The sequence below is a fragment of the Saccostrea echinata genome, unplaced genomic scaffold (assembly GCF_033153115.1).
Source record: "Saccostrea echinata isolate AGI-Se365-2 ecotype Australia unplaced genomic scaffold, CSIRO_AGI_Sech_v1 ptg000001l, whole genome shotgun sequence".
NCBI classification, from domain to species: Eukaryota; Metazoa; Mollusca; class Bivalvia; order Ostreida; family Ostreidae; genus Saccostrea; species Saccostrea echinata.
The window spans coordinates 32,042,015-32,061,386 of NW_026889750.1; the positions used below are offsets into that span (position 1 = coordinate 32,042,015).

At 33.0% G+C, this 19,372-nt stretch overlaps 1 protein-coding gene and 1 long non-coding RNA gene across 2 annotated transcripts in view; both read left to right on the forward strand.

The window, feature by feature from the left end:
* The window catches only part of LOC133189955 (uncharacterized), a 37,913-nt gene that overhangs the window by 17,397 nt on the left and 1,144 nt on the right, over positions 1-19,372 (forward strand). Inside the window, exons 18-24 of the mRNA XM_061325405.1 lie at positions 331-479; positions 1,127-1,251; positions 6,802-6,918; positions 7,205-7,372; positions 7,957-8,133; positions 8,445-8,665; positions 10,768-10,851. Of these exons, the coding sequence (XP_061181389.1) occupies positions 331-479; positions 1,127-1,251; positions 6,802-6,918; positions 7,205-7,372; positions 7,957-8,133; positions 8,445-8,665; positions 10,768-10,851 (1,041 nt within the window). The remainder of the gene's footprint in view (positions 1-330; positions 480-1,126; positions 1,252-6,801; positions 6,919-7,204; positions 7,373-7,956; positions 8,134-8,444; positions 8,666-10,767; positions 10,852-19,372) is intronic.
* On the forward strand, positions 14,965-15,936 carry LOC133178258 (uncharacterized). The gene is made up of 3 exons (XR_009719970.1): positions 14,965-15,052; positions 15,704-15,800; positions 15,901-15,936. It is a non-coding gene; the product is annotated as an uncharacterized LOC133178258 (long non-coding RNA).

Here is a 19,372-nt window from a genome sequence, read left to right on the forward strand (position 1 = left end):
AGAGCTTTAGTTATAACAAACCCCCCAACAAACAAAATTTTGAGGGTATATAGGAATCAACTAGTCCATTGACTCTCTATCCAATTGTTTCCTTGCCATAACTTTATATAAGAAATATTGGAAGCTCGTATTTGACACAAAGATTGCTTTTGACCTATGGGTATGTCATGACATTTATCCAACGTCATTTGGGCAAGTTCAAGGTCACTGATAGAAAAACTGTTGATTGTTTGGGGGGTTATCATTTTGTGAGCTCACTCATATTAGATAAAATTTTATCTATCTCTTATATGTAATACCTTAGAAGAACTTTCTTGAACTATTTTCTAGAAAGTGTAAAAAGGAGACAACTTCTGACTCTGATCCAAATGAAATGAGTGGGGTGCAGGAGGGAGAAATAAAAAATGCCATTTATAAAAACCTGATGTTTAATAAATCTGCTCAGGATCTTCAGAAGATTTTAGGAGATCTACCAGAAGGTAAATGTTATTTAGAACTAGTATTAGAATGTTAAATTGTCAAAGCTTATACAAAACTGGAAAGAAACTGTGAACTGGTGAGTTGTGTGTTTCTCTAACCCCTAGCCTATTGTGAGGGGATAGAAAATGCACAACTTGGATAAAAATCAAATCAAATCACACAACATGGGAGATCCTTTTTTTTTTTATCATGTTATTACCCAATTTTAAGGGGTAATTGCCCTTTGCATGAGTTCATGATGAATTACTGTATTTTTAAATTGTTTATAAAGAAAGGAAATCTCCCAATATTTGTAAAAGTATTTCCATCCTTCTGTGATGTCATAAAAGCAAGAGTTCAATAATATTATTATTTTAAGTATTTTGAATTCTAATTCAATATTCCATTTTACAAATGCATACATATGTATCTGTTAATTTTACGTCACAAGATGTCAGAATACAAGCGATCAGAATACAAAATAGGTTATGTGAAAAATTTATCAATTTAGCAATATCTTCTGGATAAAGGGGTGAATGTGATCTTAATTTTTATATGAAAAACATACATGTACTTACATATTTGTTTAGTTAAATATACTAGAAAATGTTAACAAAGTAAGTTTTTGTTCATACCGGGTAATAACTTATCCATGTATTTCATTTAGATTGGACAGTTTGTCAGGTTTCCATGGTTACAAACCCACAAGTTCCTGACCAGATGTTATTGAACAGCATGAGAAAAGACCAAGATCCAGTGATTGTGAAACTGCCAGCATTTAAAACTGTGCATGTAAGCTTACTGGTGTTTATAGTAGATTGAGCCCCTTCTGGCAAATCTACATTCATTTTTGTCTCCCTCTTTCAGTGAAAGTGGGGGATATTGATTTGGCTCTGTGTGTAACACTTTTTGGAATGTATCTTAAAAAGTGTTTAAGCTTTTGCAATGAAATTTTACATAACAACTCACTATGGCCTAACAAAGACCTCTATTGATTTAAAGACCAAAGGTCAAGGTCAGAAACTCATACATTTTGTCTGTGTAACAATTTTGTTTCTGGAAGATATCTCTAAAGCCTTTAAGCTTTTACAATGAAATTGTATATGACAACTTTTTATGGCCTATCAAAGATGCATATGCCTATTGATTTTGAGGTCAAAAGGTCATGGTCAGAAATTCATACATTCTGTCTGTGTGTAACACTTTCATCTCCAGACTATTTTTTAGAAAGCCTTTGAGATTCTAGGCAATATCTCAAAAAGCCTTGAAGGTTTTGCAGTGAAATCTTGCATCACAACTCCCTAAGGCCTAAAGAAGAACATATTGATTCTGGGTTCAAATGCTCTAAGGTCAAGTTCAGAAATTCATACATGGCAAAAAATGGTTTTTAGATAACTTTGTTTTCTTTGAATTTTTTTTCAATGAAATTTAACATCAACTCCCTATGGCCTAAAAGACCACTACAGTGTATTGAATTTGAGGTTAATAGGTCAAAGGTCAAGACCAGAAATTCATATTTTACAAAAAATGGTTTCTAGATAACTTCACTTTTCTTTGAGTTTTTTCATTGAGATCTTATACCATAACCCTAATGACTGAAAAAAGACCCCTATTGATTTTGAGATCCAAAGGCCAAAGTCAGATATTCATACAATGCAAAAAATGGTTTTCAAGATGACCATTTTTAGCTCACCTCAACGAAGTCGAGATGAGCTTATGCTATACCCCCGGCGTCAGCGTTAGCGTCGGTGTCCCAGGTTAAAGTTTTAGGAGCAAGTCCCATTCCCAAGTAACTATAAGCCCTACTTGGACCAAACTTGCATGGATGATGCATCTAGGGATGGACACTACCACACTTGCTTCGGATGCTGGATCTGACCTAGATTTTCCAGATGAGTGACCAGGTTAAAGTTTTAGGAACAGGTCCATTCCCAAGTAACTATAAGCCCTACCTGGACCAAACTTGCATGGATGATGCATCTAGGGATGGACACTACCACACTTGCTTCGGATGCTGGATCTGATGTAGATTTTCCAGATGAGTGACCAGGTTAAAGTTTTAGGAGCAGGTCCATTCCCAAGTAACTATAAGCCCTACCTTGACCAAACTTGCATGGATGATGCATCTAGGGATGGACACTACCACACTTGCTTCGGATGCTGGATCTGATGTAGATTTTCCAGATGAGTGACCAGGTTAAAGTTTTAGGAGCAGGTCCATTCCCAAGTAACTATAAGCCCTACCTTGACCAAACTTGCATGGATGATGCATCTAGGGATGGACACTACCACACTTGCTTCGGATGCTGGATCTGATGTAGATTTTCCAGATGAGTGACCAGGTTAAAGTTTTAGGAGCAGGTCCATTCCCAAGTAACTATAAGCCCTACCTTGACCAAACTTGCATGGATGATGCATCTAGGGATGGACACTACCACACTTGTTTTGGGATGCTGGATCTGACCTAGATTTTCCAGATGAGTGACCAGGTTAAAGTTTTAGGAGCAGGTCCATTCCCAAGTAACTATAAGTCCTACCTTGACCAAACTTGCATGGAGGATGCATCTAGGGATGGACACTACCACACTTGCTTCGGATGCTGGATCTGATGTAGATTTTCCAGATGAGTGACCAGGTTAAAGTTTTAGGAGCAGGTCCATTCCCAAGTAACTATAAGCCCTACCTTGACCAAACTTGCATGGATGATGCATCTAGGGATGGACACTACCACACTTGCTTCGGATGCTGGATCTGACCTAGATTTTCCAGATGAGTGACCAGGTTAAAGTTTTAGGAGCAGGTCCATTCCAAAGTAAATATAAGCCCTACCCGGACCAAACTTGCATGGATGATGCATCCAGGGATGGACACTACCACACTTGCTTCGGATGCTGGATCTGACCTAGATTTTCCACATGTGAGACCAGGTTTAGATTTAGGAGTAGTCTTGTTCCCAAGTAACTATAAGCCCTACCTGGACCAAACTTTCATGGATGATGCATCTAGGGATGTACACTAACCAACCTGCTTCGAATGCTGGATCTGACCTAGATTTTCCACATGAATGAATTTTAGCCATATTTTAACCAAATCAGCATGGATGATGTATCTAGGGATGGATACTTCCAGACTTGCCTTGGATTCTGAATCTGACGTACATTTTCCAGATGAGTGACCAGGGTAATTTTTTGGAGTAGCTATATAATATTATGGCCTGTTATGATTAAACTTGCATAGATGGTGCATCTAAGGATGAAAACTTCCAGACTTGCTTTGGATGTTGGAACTGACCAAAATTTTCTTGATTACTAAACAGGTCAAAAGTTTTTTGAGCAGGTCTATAATTAAATCAAACTTGCATGGATATTGATCTTGGGATGTACCCTAACTAGAAAAAAAATATGATGTGAAATTTGCCTTACATGTAGATAACATTCGTCGAGGTGAGCTTCGTAATCTTTGATTACCTATGTTTAGTTTTTCTTGAGCTTTTACAATGAAATTTTATATCATAACTCCCAGTGACTTGAAGACTTTTAATTTTTAGGTAAATGGTCAAGGTTGAAAATTCATATCTTGCATATAATGGTTTCCTGGTGATAACTCTAGTTTTCTTTGAGGTTTTGCATTGAAAAATTATACCTTTAGTCAATATGACTTAATAAAGACTCCTATTGATTTTAAGGTCAAAAGGTCAAAGACCCAAGGTCAGGAAAAGTCAAGGTTGATTTTTTTAATTTCCCCATCTGCAAAATTTTTCCATTTCCACCACCTTCTTTTTTCCTAAAGCAGGGGACACAGATTCCCTCAATTAGCTTGTTTGGTTGGAATGCACTAACTCATTGTCCTGGTGGGGTATTCTTGATGAAACCATGGTTTCATCAATTGCAGCTTCTCGTTACTTTTTTAGCTCACTTGAGTTGAAGTGAGCTTTTCTGTTCGAAATTTGTCTGTTGTCTGTCGTTGTTGTTGTAAACTTTTCACATTTTTTTCTTCTTCTCCAGAACCACTGGGCCAATTTCAACCAAACTTGGCACAAAGTATCTTTGAATGAAAATGATTCAAGTTTGTTCAAATGAAGGGCCATTCCCTTTTCCTAGGGGAGATAATTAAGAAATAGTGAAAATTTGGTTGCATCTTTTAAAAACCTTCTTCTCAAGAACCACTGGGACAAAAAAGTTTTAAACTTATGTGAAACCCTCTTTACATATTGTAGATTCAAATTTCTTCAAATCATGACCCCTGGGGGAAGGGTGGGGCCACAATGGGGGATCAAAGTTTTACCTAGGAATACATAGGAAAAATCTTTGAAAATCTTCTCATGAACAGCAAAGCCATGTTTAGTCATATTTATATGGAAGCATCCTCACTTAGAGTAGATTCAAATTTGTTCAAATCATGACCCAGGGTGTATGATGGGGCCTCAATGGGGGATCAAAGTTTTACATAGGAATATACAGTGTTCCCTGTTTTACCGCCAACATTTGTACCTCAACAATTTTGGCATTTTAACGGGGTTGGTATTAAAATGGGGGACTGCAATTAGGTACTTGAAAACAGAAGAAATTGCCCTTCATTGTTATTAAATCTTAAATATTTTTGCTAACATTTAATTTTAAAAATATTTGTTCATTGTTGATTTTTTTTTAATTTTAGTGTTTAATCATTATAAAATGTCTGTTATTTTCTGATGCAATGTCCTTAGACTTAATATTGAATCACTTATCCAAACTTCAAGTCTATGTCTAGCATCTGTGTATTCAAATCTATGTGAACCTGGTATTAAGTTTTTCAAACCTAAGAAACTTGGATTCTTTGTAAAACCCCAGAAAACCAAAAGAGATAAGCTACACTCCATTGCACATAACACCTGTGAAATTGATACTTACTTGTGAAGTACACAACTTAAACTTGTAATCTTGTATGTCAATTCAGTGTATAAAATGTAGTTTAATTGTCTATTCATGCATCCCTTTTGTTATCTTTTTAAACATACACTTATTCTGACATTATTTTTTGTCATTTCAAAAACGTGGACCTGCCGATCTGATAGTCAAAAACCAACCCAAAAAGTCTACTTACTGGTGGTAATTATCGGGGGTGATAATAACTGTAATTGTCGGATTTGTACCTGAAATACAATAGGTGGAGGATGGCGATAAAACAGGGTTTTATATAGCGAGGAAATTGGGACTTGGAACTTTTTTGGCAGTAGGCGGGGGTGGCATTATAACAGGGGAGGGGGGAATTATAATGGGGGAGTACTGTATAGGAAAAAAATCTTGAAAAATTTTCTTCTCAAGAACAGCAAAGCTATGATTACTCATATTAATATAGAAGTATCCTCATGTAGTGTAGATTCAGGTTTGTTCAAATTATGACCCCTGGGGGTTGGGTGGGGCCACAATAGAGGATTAAAGTTATAAAAAAGAATGTAAGGGATATATTAATAAAAAATTTCTTCTCAAGAACATCAAAGCCAGTTTTATTAATTTGGAAGAATCCCAGATAGAGTAGTTTCAAATGAGTTCCAACCATGTCCCTGGAGGTATGGCAAGACCTCAACAGAAGATCAAATGTCGAAACCACATTTATATTTAAACTTTTCAATACTGAACTGATTTCTGCTTTTTCCTAGCGAAAGTGCTTGGGTGAGCGATGTGGCCCATGGGCTTCTTGTGATAAGATTTTTAGCCCACTTAAGCTGAAACTCAAATGAGGAATTCTGATCACCCATTGTCCATGGTCTGTCCTTCTGTCTGTCTGGTAAAGAATTTAGATAAAAACCAGGCCCCAAGACCATAAAATGAGAACAGACTTAAGTCAAAATTTCAAATCAATACAACTTTTGAAATAATTTTGATAACAAAACAAAATTTTCATCATATGTTCAAACTGGAATATAAAAACCTGCAAATCTTTAAGTATGTATTAATATAAATCACAAGATATTCAAAATCAAAATTTTGACTTCAGTCTGTTCTCAGTTTATGGTCTCAAGGCCAGGTTCAGGTGACCTTTCAACAGCTTCCATTACCTTTATATTCTAAGGTTTCTAGAGCTGGTCACACAAGTGTCTCAGAACTTTAGTCATTGTGTCAATTTCACAGCGAAGAACAATTTAAGAAAGGAAGAAGAATTTTAAGTCAATGTGTTAATTTTACAGAGAAGAACTTTAAGTCAATGTGTCAGTTTAACAAGAAAGAAGAATTTTAAATCAATGTGTCACTTTTACAGAAGAATTTTAAGTCATTGTGTCAATTTTAAAGGGAAGAATAACTTTACATCATGTGTCAGTTTTACAGGGAAGAAGAATTTTAAGTCATTGTGTCAATTTTACAGGGAAGAAGAATTTTATCTGAGTTTACAGACATTATGGAGCAGAGTCACAGCAGTATTAAGATAACGGACAAGACAGAATGGTGGCAGAATCGATGGAACCTGGACGACAGACTTAGGGTATGTGTTACCTATTTCACATTCTAACATTGTAACTAAATGATTTATACCATTGTGAATGTCCATGATATTTGACTTGCTTTGGAAGAGTAGAATTCCTAAAGTGATAAAGGTTTTCCATGTATTTTTTTTTTGCTTGTTTTAAAAATGTCTGTAAATTGGTATTTATTAATGTATTAACACTAGTTTTAGTTTAAAACATGTAGTGAAGATGGAAAGACATTAATAAGAAATTCATTTTCATTGAAAGACATTTAAATGTTTTTATTTTTATGTTGTACACTAGTATGTGCTTCAACATATGGACAAATACTGGCTGGGTCACTGGCGATGTTTAATACATGGAACTGTCTCATCAGCTGTCTCAGGAATTTCTATTGCTGATGTAACTAAAAACCTTTGTGAGGAGATCTACAAGGAAATCAAAGTCAGACTACCTCAGAATATAATGCAGGTATAGAATTACACCCTCTTTCAAGAATTTGTGAATATATTGGCATCTTATAAAAATCTTCTTCTTAATTAACACTATGCCAGACTGTAAAAACAAAAAAGATGACAAAGAAAACACAAAACACATCCATTTCTAAAAGTGATTTTCTCTACTTTTAATTTTCAAATTTCTTTTCACCTCCAGAAAAAAACATTGTAATTCCAGAATTTGATGATCACCAAGTCAAATTAAATGGTTGCCAATTTGGCAACTTATAGAGAAATGTTAGGTGCCAATCAAAGTTTTTTGCGACTAAATTAGTTGCAAATTAGAGCCTGAATTGATTTCTGCTTTTTTCCAGCCAAATTGCTCAGGTGAGCGATGTGGCCCATGGGCCTCTTGTTAACAATTTGTCATATAATTTTTATATCATTGATTTCAGTAGTTTAAGCAAAAGCAAAGCAAAAATCAATTGAAGAGTATTACTGAAAAAATAAAATGAAACATGGTGAAAACTGACAAAGACTATATGAATGACAATGAACAGCCAAAAATACATAACATCACCCTTATTCTTTCACTTAAATTTTGTTTCTTTCACACAGCGTTTAGTGGAATGTGAAGATACTTTGTCTGATGAAGATTTTAAAAGTGTAATCTATGAACTGTCAGAAAAAATGTCCAGTTCTGGGGTTGACAATTGCCTGTCTTCATTCAGAAAATACACCAAAGATCTCAATCTCAACAGCTCTCAAGGACATGTTTTTCTCATTCTTGACAAGGTACCAGTTATATATCATAAAAAAGCCTTGCACTGCATTCATTAGTAAAATGCATATGTGATGCCACATTGATTTAATATGACATCTTTGTACATGTAATCTTTGGTAGATTTCCACTGATTTATACGTATACGTATATTAATTTTTGGTTGTTTCTTGAATCACAGTCCTCTTAGTTTCATTGAAAGGTTAATGCCTGATGATTAAATATTGTGATGTGAGTGAATTGAAAAACACTTGTAGACCCTCTTTGAAAAACACTTCTTGTTTTTTTTATGAATATTTACTTAAGAAAAAATTACTTTTTGTAGTCAGTTCAGCATCTTCCTTGGGAAAGTGTTCCATCACTGGCCAGCACTAGTATTTCAAGGATGCCATCACTCTATCATCTTCACTCTCAGCTTACCTACCTCAATTCACAAAAGAGTTCCATTCTTCACACGGGAATTGATAAACAGAGTGTATTCTATGTCCTGAATCCAGACAGTAATTTAGCATCTACTCAGGAAACCTTCCAAGATTGGTTCTCAAAGTATGAGTCATTTTATACACCTCTGAAATATACATTATATATTCCTTCCCATTGATCAAATACATGTATTGTTCATAATTCACCCATAGAAGGTTCAAGATATGCAGAAAACAATGTTTGTAATTATTTATTACAGATTACCACAGACTTTCTATCTTGTTTTATAAATTCATTTTCTGAAGTATATTTTTTCATTTTTAGCTCTACTGATCAGAGACCAGAAGAGCTTATGCGATAGTAAGGTGTCCGTCGTCCATCCGTCTGTCTAGCCGTCTGTCCGTCCGTCTGTAAACATTTTCAAAACGCTACTCCTCCTACAGTTTTTGTTTGATTTCAATATAACTTCAATATAACTTGGCACATAAGTAGACTACACTAAGATACATAATTCTGTGTATCGGTTTTGATTTAAATGAATGGTGTTGCCATGGTTACTAAAAATAGAGATTTCTGGGAAATACTTTCAAAATGTTACTCCTCCTACAGTTTTGATCTGATTTCAATATAACTTGACACACAGGTAGACTATACTAAGATACATATTTCTGTGTATCAGTTTTTAATTTCAATGAACGGTGTTGCCATGGTTACTAAAAATAGAAATTTCCTTGAAATACCTTCAAAACGCTACTTCTCCTACAGTTTTGGTCTGATTTCAATATAACTTGGCAAACAAGCAGACTACACTAAGATGCATAATTTTTTTTTTATCGATTTTTGATTTCGATGAACGTTGTTGCCATGGTTACTAAAAATATAAATTTCCTTGAAATACCTTCAAAACGCTACTTCTCCTACAGTTTTGGTCTGATTTCAATATAACTTGGCAAACAAGCAGACTACACTAAGATGCATAATTCTTTTTATCGATTTTTGATTTCGATGAACATTGTTGCCATGGTTACTAAAAATATAAATTTCCTTGAAATACCTTCAAAAAGCTACTTCTCCTACAGTTTTGGTCTGATTTCAGTATAACTTGGCAAACAAGTAGACTCCACTAAGGTACATAATTCTTTTTATCAATTTTTTATTTTGATGAACATTGTTGCCATGGTTACTAAAAATATAAATTTCCTTGAAATACCTTCAAAAAGCTACTTCTCCTACAGTTTTGGTCTGATTTCAGTATAACTTGGCAAACAAGCAGACTACACTAAGATGCATAATTCTTTTTATCGATTTTTGATTTCGATGAACGTTGTTGCCATGGTTACTAAAAATATAAATTTCCTTGAAATACCTTCAAAAAGCTACTTCTCCTACAGTTTTGGTCTGATTTCAGTATAACTTGGCAAACAAGTAGACTCCACTAAGGTACATAATTCTTTTTATCAATTTTTTATTTCGATGAACATTGTTGCCATGGTTACTAAAAATATAAATTTCCTTGAAATACCTTCAAAACGCTTCTCCACCTACAGTTTTGGTCTGAATTTAGTATAACTTAGCACACAAGTAAACTACACTAAGATACGTAGTTGATGTTATTGTTTTTTGATTTTGTTGAATGATGTTGCCATGGTTACTTAAATCGAAATTTCTGTAAAATTGTTTTAAAAGGCTACTTCTCCAACAGTTTTAGTCTGATTGCAATAAATCTTACCACAAAAAGAGACTTAACCAAGGATCATTATTCTATTTATTACTGTTGCAAAGTTTCAAGTCCAAGTGCTACTTTTATCTTCCTTTATAAGTACAACCAGTAGAGCTACAGTCTCATCAGAGACTTCTGGTTTTTATATTATTTTCAATTCTTTGGTCAATCTGTGATATTTCCCTCCATCCAATCTTACATGTGTTTCATTTAAAATGGAACATTTAATGAGGATGACAGCACTTACAAATGTCAAGTTAGGAAAAAAAATATACTGGTAATTTGGAAACAAATTTCTGTAATGCCTTTTACAATTTTTTGTGCCTTTCTATTTTTTTTTTTAAAACATACCCATATAAATGCCTAAAATCTAAGGTACTCTACTTTGGAGAACACTAGTAATGAAAAAATACTTCATGATACTTTTATTTTAATGTGACAATGGGGTTAGTAATAAACATGTACATACTGTATCTGTAATGTTTTGATTATTTTTGACTTTCAGACAAAAGAGCTGGGAGGGGATAATAAACAGAAAACCAACAGAGGCCGAGTACACCCAGGCTCTCCAGAACAAGAATCTCTTCCTGTAAGTTGACAGTTTTATATAATGGCATTATAATTCTCCTTTGGAAACAACCTGATAAAATAGCAAGGAAAAAGAGTTGTCATTTCAGTCATATTGCCTTTGCCTGTGAAAGATGGAAGGGGGAAAGCATTGTTTTTGGTCAATTTGTCTAACTTTTCAAAATATAAATCTTGACCATAATCTCCAAAATTCTTGTACCATAAACAAGAGAAAAACTTGCAGTTTACTTTTCCTGAAGATCAAGAATTCTTGCCAAGTCAGGGTTAAAACTCAACTGAATATACTGGTGTTTTTTTACTTATGCTAGTAAAATATTGACCTGCTGGTCCAGGTCCAGTAAATTTTGACTTTGTAAATGTACTGGTCCAATGGCACCTCTAATTTTTAGCAAAACATCTCTTTGCAAGATGGAACACTGAAACAAAATTATCACCCTGTAAATTACAATGTATATCTGGTGGCATGAGTGACTTGCAAAAGAAACAAAATATTTTTAAGTACTGTTTAGGTTATTGATACCTTTACAAGAAGAAATGAGTCTGTTAGAATTTGACTGATTTTCAGCTTACTTGAGCCAAAAGCTAAAGTGAGCTTTTCTGATCAAAATTTGTCTGATGTATCATTGTTGTTATCATTGTCATAAACTTTTCACAATTCTATCTTCTCCAGAACTACTGATCCAATTTCAACCAAACTTGGCACAAAGTATCCTTGGATGAAAGGAATTCAAATTTACTTAATAAAGGACCATGTCTCTTTCAAGGGGAGATAGGAATTATTAAAAATCTAATGGTATCATTTACAAATCTTCTCAAGAACCACTGATCCTGAAAAGATGCAACATACAAATGTATGTCATGTAAGTGAAGGCTTCATTACATAGTGTAGATTCAAGTTTGTTCAAATCATGACCTGCCAGGGATATGTTGGGGGCCACAATAGGAAATCAAAGTTTTAAAAAGGAATACATAGGAAAAATCTTTTAAAAATCTTCTTCTCAAGAACAGCAAAGCCATTGTAAATCATATTTATATGGAAACATCTTTAGGTATTGTAGATTCAAGTTTGTTCAAATCATGACCTCCTGGTGTAGGGTGTGGCCAAATTAGGCATTCAAAGTTTACACAGGAATATATGGGAAAAAAACTTCTCAAGAACAGTGAAACCATGATTAGTCATATTTATATTGAAGCAACCACAGGTAGTATAGATTCTAGGGATGGGTATCGGTAAAAATTTCGTATCGTGATATATCACGATTTTTTCCCAGAAATATCACGATAAATCGTGATATTTTTACATACAATTCTTACTACAATTTCAAATGAATTTCCATAATATTTCTTAAGAATATGCTATAAAAACATAAGTTTACTTTTTAAATTTTTATTTATTTAGTATAAAGCATGTTTGGATGCCGTTGTTTAACTGTTTTCAACATTTTTTTTACACTTCCTGTAATTAGGGGCCCGCAAGGATTTGCAGGTGCCCTATAGTAATCACTCTGTCTGTCTGTCCATCTGTCTGTCTGTCTGTCTGTCATTCTTCCATCCACAAATTTTCTGTTTTTTTCTAATAACTTTTTTTGTAGTTGACCAATTAAGTTCAAATTTGGTATGTTGGTTGAAGAGGCAGTAAGACATATTTTGATGCTAAGTTTGGTTCTCTGTGTCATCCAGTTTGGAGCTGAGGTGGTGGGGTAGATTCCTTAACTTTACATTAGAATGAATGCCTGGGCAAAGAGAGATAACTGCTGAGAATGTTCCTATTGTAAACTATGAAAGCTGCAACTAGTCCCATGGGATTAATTAACTTTTCTCTTGAAGAAAATCCAAAGCATTATCTGTTTCTGTCAAATTGAGATTAATTAACACCTCTGTCTGTAAATGAAGTTTGTTTTGAAGTTAAGGTCAATTCTGAATGATGTTTACATTCTCTGAAATGTGGATTTAAATAATGTTCATACTTTATTTTGGTAAAATATACAATGAGTTATGATTTTTTTGAATTCTAAAAACAAGATATACATAAAAATATGTTTTTTTAAAAATTTTTTTTGTTTTTATTTATGTTATTTTATTTATTTATTTATTCTTTTTTTTTTTTTTTTTTTTTTGGCTGCCGTATGTAAATTCAAGAATACTATTAATTTTAACGGGTAGTCCAATAATAAACTCATTCTATCATTACTGAAAGAGTTCTTATTGTAAACTTGGAAGAAAAGGATGAGAGAGCAGTACAATTAATCCCTTGGGATTAATTATCTTGTCTGGGGCAGAAAATTTTCCAGGCTTATCTTTATTTGTCACTTTAAGATAAATTAACCTTTGTCTGCAACTGATGTTTGTTTTGAAGTTAAGGTCAAGCCTTGGTTATATTTGTATTCACTGAAGGCTGGCATTTTATAAAACACATGCTTTTTTCTTGTTTAAATATACATTTAATTGAGTTATTATAGATATGACATTTTTACTGCCTTATGTAAATACAGGGATACTCTTTACAGGTTGTTGGATATTTAGGAATTATCTTGAAATTTTATTAATACAGTTGTTATTGCATATTCTTCTTCATATATTTTTAGATTTTTGTAATCAATTAAAATTCTCATTCTGTAAGCTATACCCTTATATTTCTACCCCTCGGCGGGGCCCTTGCTGACTGGTCAGTTTTCTAGTTGTCTTTCAATTGTTTCAACAAATAAATGAATGATTTCCGTAATTTATAATTATGTACCAAATACCGATATTTTAGTCTCCATATCACGATATGTATCACGCAATAAAAAATCGCTATATACGGGTATACCGATAAAATCGCACATCCCTAATAGATTCTAGATTTGTTTGAATTATGACCCCAGGGAATAGGGTGGGGCCAAATTAGACAGGAATATATGGGAAAAAATCTTCTCAAGAACAGTGAAACCATGATTAGTCATACTTATATTGAAGCAACCACAGGTAGTATAGATTCTAGATTTGTTTGAATTATGACCCCAGGGAATAGGGTGGGGCCATATTTGGTGATCAAAGTTTACAGAGGAATCTTCAAAAAATTTTTTCTCAAGAACTGCAAAGTTATGTTTAGTCATACTTATGTGGAAGCATCAACAGGTAGTGCATCGTTGCAAGCCATGGGTTTTGTGTTCATTCTATATCCACAAACCCATGGTTGCATACAACAAAATTCTATTGTTCTCATTAATATTTATGACACACATTAACCAATTGAATAATTATTAGTCACTACCCAGAAACCTTTGTCCAATGAAAATGATAGGTCTATCCTATATTTAGATGTAACCATCAGCACAAGCTGTACAATGTATATAAAATTTGGTTCAAATTTTCTTGTCTAAACAAGTGATGCTTTTTAGCATATTCACTCAAAATTTACATTCAAACCCATCTTATATTGTTAAGCTTAGTAAGTATTTTAGAATATGTTTTACTCGCATAGCAAACATTATGGGTGCTGCCATGTAAATGTACCCAAAATTGCTAGAGTTCATTGGTCAAGATAAATCTGGTGTCACTGAATAAAATTTATTCACAAATAGGAGCTAATTTTGTAGTAGGCAGCCACAGGTTTGTGGAGAAAGAAGGGACACAAAACCTATGGTTTGCAACAATGCAGGTGGTGTAGAATCAGGTTTGTTCAAATCATGACCCCTGGGGGTCATGAGGGTCATGGAGGCCACAATAGGAGAAATTACTTAAGGATGGATTCTTGTCAGCATTTTACGTCGTCAATGGGTCTCCATAAATTATGCAAGTCGTAAAATGCAAAATTCATATTTAATTATACTGAAGGAAAAACTATTAGTTAATTTGTCAGTTTAAGTAATGTTGAATCTATTTCTTATGAAATTAATAAACTTTTCGTATAATTTTCTTTGATTTGCGACAATCGCCATAATATTCGCAGTTCGGTAGCGAATGTCAACATGTCCAGATCATTTTCCGTAGAAAACCCCGAGAGGGTTGTTTTGTAAAATCTACAAACTGTGAACATTATCGAAGCATTGCAGAAGCCCAGGTACAGTTATGACAAATTAAATCATAGTTATTTATGCCCGGGGCATTCCGATCAACCAAAAGGGAAACTTGAACTTGAAGGTCACAAACATGTGCAACAGCTGTGCAAGATTGCAGATCCACGTTACCTCGTCTGATGTCATGTCGTGTGCAGTGAGCATGTAAGTTAGTTAAATATGTCTAAGATTTTTATAATTTTGAAATTGAATTCAATTACATGCTGGTTTGTATTGATTTATGGGAATTCGCACGGAAATTATCAATATTTCGTCTGCTTATTCCCGCGACTTGTCAACATTTGAAGAGGATATATTTCGTGTGTTCGTCAGGGTTATGAATAATAATTCACAAAAATAGCTTTTTTTTGTATATGATTACAACAAATTTTATATGTTTAACTAGCCTACTAGGATACTTCAAGACACAACAATCATCAAGTTATTAGAAAAGTAAGGTGTTCCGCTTCGGTACAAATCAAACGGAAAAATAACTTGATATTGTATGTGGAAATATCAATATTGAAACACACAATTGTCTAGTAAATAGAGCAAAATGAAACATTATTGTTAAAAACTATTTATATTAATGTTTTTTTTTTACTTTTCTGTACTTTTAGGATAAAAAATGTCTATTTATTTATATCCAATACACTATAATATAAGACATTATACATGTGGTAGAATCCATTAAAATATCTTAATTCATTTAAATCAATAAATGAAATACAGATGAGATAAGTTGTTTAATCTTATAATCAATTTCCATAAATTTTAAAAAAAATAGTCTAAGGGATGTTCATGTCTAACTCTTAGGAGAAAAACAACCCTACTTTACCCTAGACTAGAAAAAAGACTGGAGGTCAGAATGCAGGATGATTGAGCATGGAGTGCTGGCAGATGGACTATTGAGGTACATGTATAAGAAATATGGACACTACTTTATCTAACTATCAAGTAATGCAGCGTCCGTGCTGCTATGTAAAATATTTTACTTTTTTTTTAAATTATAGGTCAACAAAAAATTTGGACTTTCACCAGGTGGACACATGTCCAGCAAGAAATTCTCACATCAAATGAATGATGGCTGTCTGTGGAAAAGAGATTTTCTCAGAATACATGTATATCATGTCAGAAGCAGGAATTACATATTTATCTGATCAAAGAAATGTTTTTGTAGAAATGTGGAAGTCAATGCATGTTATCAAAGTCACTCTGCTTGTTGCATGATTCCATTCTTGATTTTTTTCAGAACCTATCAGTCAAAAATAGTTTTATTTATAATTATATAATGTTTAATTTTTTGATTCCCAAGTACCCGATACAGTGCAAGCTTTGTAGAATGTGATTATTTTACAAAATCTTTGATTCAGATTTGAAATCTTACTCCCAGAGTGAATTTTTCAAGCATTATCTTTCATTAGATTACAATGTGAAGATTTAGATGTACTGGCATTACAACAACTTGTAAATGATATATACCTAGCTCTATGTATTCAGTTGCTTTACATTTTCAAATACAGTTAAAATCTTAAAATATAGTTCTGGAATGCATAAAAATGTTCCTGCTTTAGAGCGTTTAGTTAAAGGGTGATTTTAAGCAAGAGCATGCCAAACAAAATTGCTGGTAGTGGCCGGGTTAAAATTTAGATTTTTACAAATGAACTACATATACAAGTACTTGCAGTAGAAACCCTCAAGAGGTAATTTTTAATTCAATTTCAATACAAGTTATTGACACTGATCAATAAATGTTTGTGCTACAAATTCTCAAAAAGAAATTTCATCCTTGAATAAGTATTTTGAATCTAAATTTGAAATTAAGTTTGATAGCTGCATGTATATTATTGTTACAAAGTTCAAGGATGTCATTTTCAGGCAAAGATGTCAAAGGGCATTTGATTGTCATAGATGGCTTTTTTGTTATCTTAAAACTCCAGCAAATTTTATGCAATATATGATCACATTGAGGAGTTATATTTATTGGTGCTGAACAAACTATAACATTACCTTAAATTGGTCATAACTTTTGAATGAGAAAAGATAGGACTTTCATATTATGCCTGTTCATTACCTGTGACAAGACCTTTCAAAATTATACTATGACTTTTGACCCCGTGACGTTGACCTTGAAGTTTGACCTACTTTTCAAAAAATTAACATTTCTTTAATTTGGTCATTAAATTTAAATGAGAAAAGATAGGGCTTTCATATTAAATATGAACATTACCTGTAAGAATACCTTTCCAAATGTACTATGATTTTTGACCCCATGACCATTACCTTGAAGTTTGACCTACTTTTCAAAATTTTTATCTTTGCTTATAACTTTTGATTTAGAATAGTTAGGGCTTTCATATTTGACATGTGCATTAGTAGTGACAAAGTGTTTCCGAGCATGCTATAATTTTTGACCCCTTTACCTTGACCTTCATGTTTGACCTAAATTTCAAAAAATTTTATGTTTGGTGATTTCTTTTGAATGACATATGATAAGGTGTTCATATTTGACAAGTGCATTACCTGTGTCAAAATGTTTCTGAATATGCTATGATATTTGACCCCATGACCTTGACCTTCCAGTTTGACCTAATTTTCAAACATTTCATCAGTTTGCTAACTTTTGAAGGAGCAAAGATAGGGCATTCATATTTGACAAGTGCATTACCTGTGACAAGCATTTCCAGATGTACTATGATTTTTAATCCCATGACCTTGACCTTGAAGTTTGACCTAATTTTTAAAAAGTTTATCATTGCTAATAACGTTTGATTGAGAGAAGATATGGTATTTACATTTGACATGTGCATTACCTGTTTCAAGACCTTTCTGATTGTATACTCTGGTTTCTGATATTTTTTTTTACATGTGCATCACTTGTGAGAAGATCTTTGGATTTTATTATGATATTTGACCTCATGACCTTGATCTTGAAGTTTGATGTAGTTTTGAGAAGCTCAAGTCTTTGCCATAACTGTTATTAATTCAATAATTTATGTCTCTTTGTATGATGCACAGATAACACAGGACAAACAAACAAGACAGTTACAATATGCCATAAATAATGGCATCCCATCCACTAAGACATTGAAAGCAGGGGACCACAATTCTTTGAATTTGCTTGTTGTTTTCAAAAGTCAGTTTACAAATGTAAAATATCCAATAATAACATAATACCAGGGACCTATATGTATATAACTACATATACATGTATAGGCATGTATATTAATTAATCCCTCTGATATTCATATATTAAGCATTGAATGGCATGTTCACTATACATGTATATTGATTTCATGTTTATGTCATAAATAATGTATTGAAATCTTTTCTAGTCTGAAAATTTTTTGTATAATTTTTCTCATAACTTTTTGGAAGGTTTATTATTTATTCCTGGTTATATTGAAGGTTAAGTTGCTTTGAATTAGTCCTGTGCATGTGAAGAATGTATGTGATAATTTTTCTGTAATTGCCACTAGAAAATTGATGTATTTTATAAAATTGTCAAACATAACATTCATAAGAATAAAATGACAGAGGAAATTCGAAATGAATATTTTGAATATCATTAGTGTAAAATACCATAAAAATAGAATGTATAACTGGTAGAAATGAATGTATTTATGTCACAATTACACCAAATTGATATATTTTTGGGGATTAAAAATCTTTCTTATAGACATTAAAAACACTCTGTAAATTGAAGATTTCAGAAAGTATAGAGCAAATTCGGGCTAATTTTTTTCGATAATTTGCCTGATTACTATATCTTTTTAACCTTGTAAATTAATCTTGAACCTTTGAATATTCATCAGACAAAAATCTAAATATTTGACATTATATGGTCAATTGTAAAAATTGAGATGAAATTTCATGTGAATTCATGAAAACTGAGAATTTTGAAAAAATATCGAGGAAATTCGGATTAAATGTATTTATTGAATATAAAGGATTTCACGTTATCTTTTCACCAGCTCATTTCATATGAATTGGTCATCAAAAATAATTAACAACTTTAATTTTATGGTGAAAGATATTTTTTCAGTCAGCAAAATTTATTCATATGCATAAATTTCAAAACTTCTCTGTGTAAAAGTACTATTTTTAGGACTGACTTTCAAATGACCTTGACTGAAAATCAAGGCCGATGACACCAAAGTTTTTGGATGTTAAAGTAGTGTAAACAGTCTGAATATTGAGTATTCAGAAAATCAAGATTCTGCCATTATAAGAAATATGAGAAGAATCCATCCTTAAAGAAACATAAAGGATTAGTCTTAAAATTTCTTTCTCTAATGAACAGCAAAGCCCTCATTAGTTATATTAATAAGCAGGTATCCTCAGGTAGTTTAGATTCAAGTTTATACAGATGAGGGCCCTCAGGAATATAGGTTGAGGCTACGAAAGGGGATCAGAGTTTTACAAGAGAGTATAGAGAAAGAAATCATTTTAAGCATTGCGAGACCACACTAAATCATATTAATA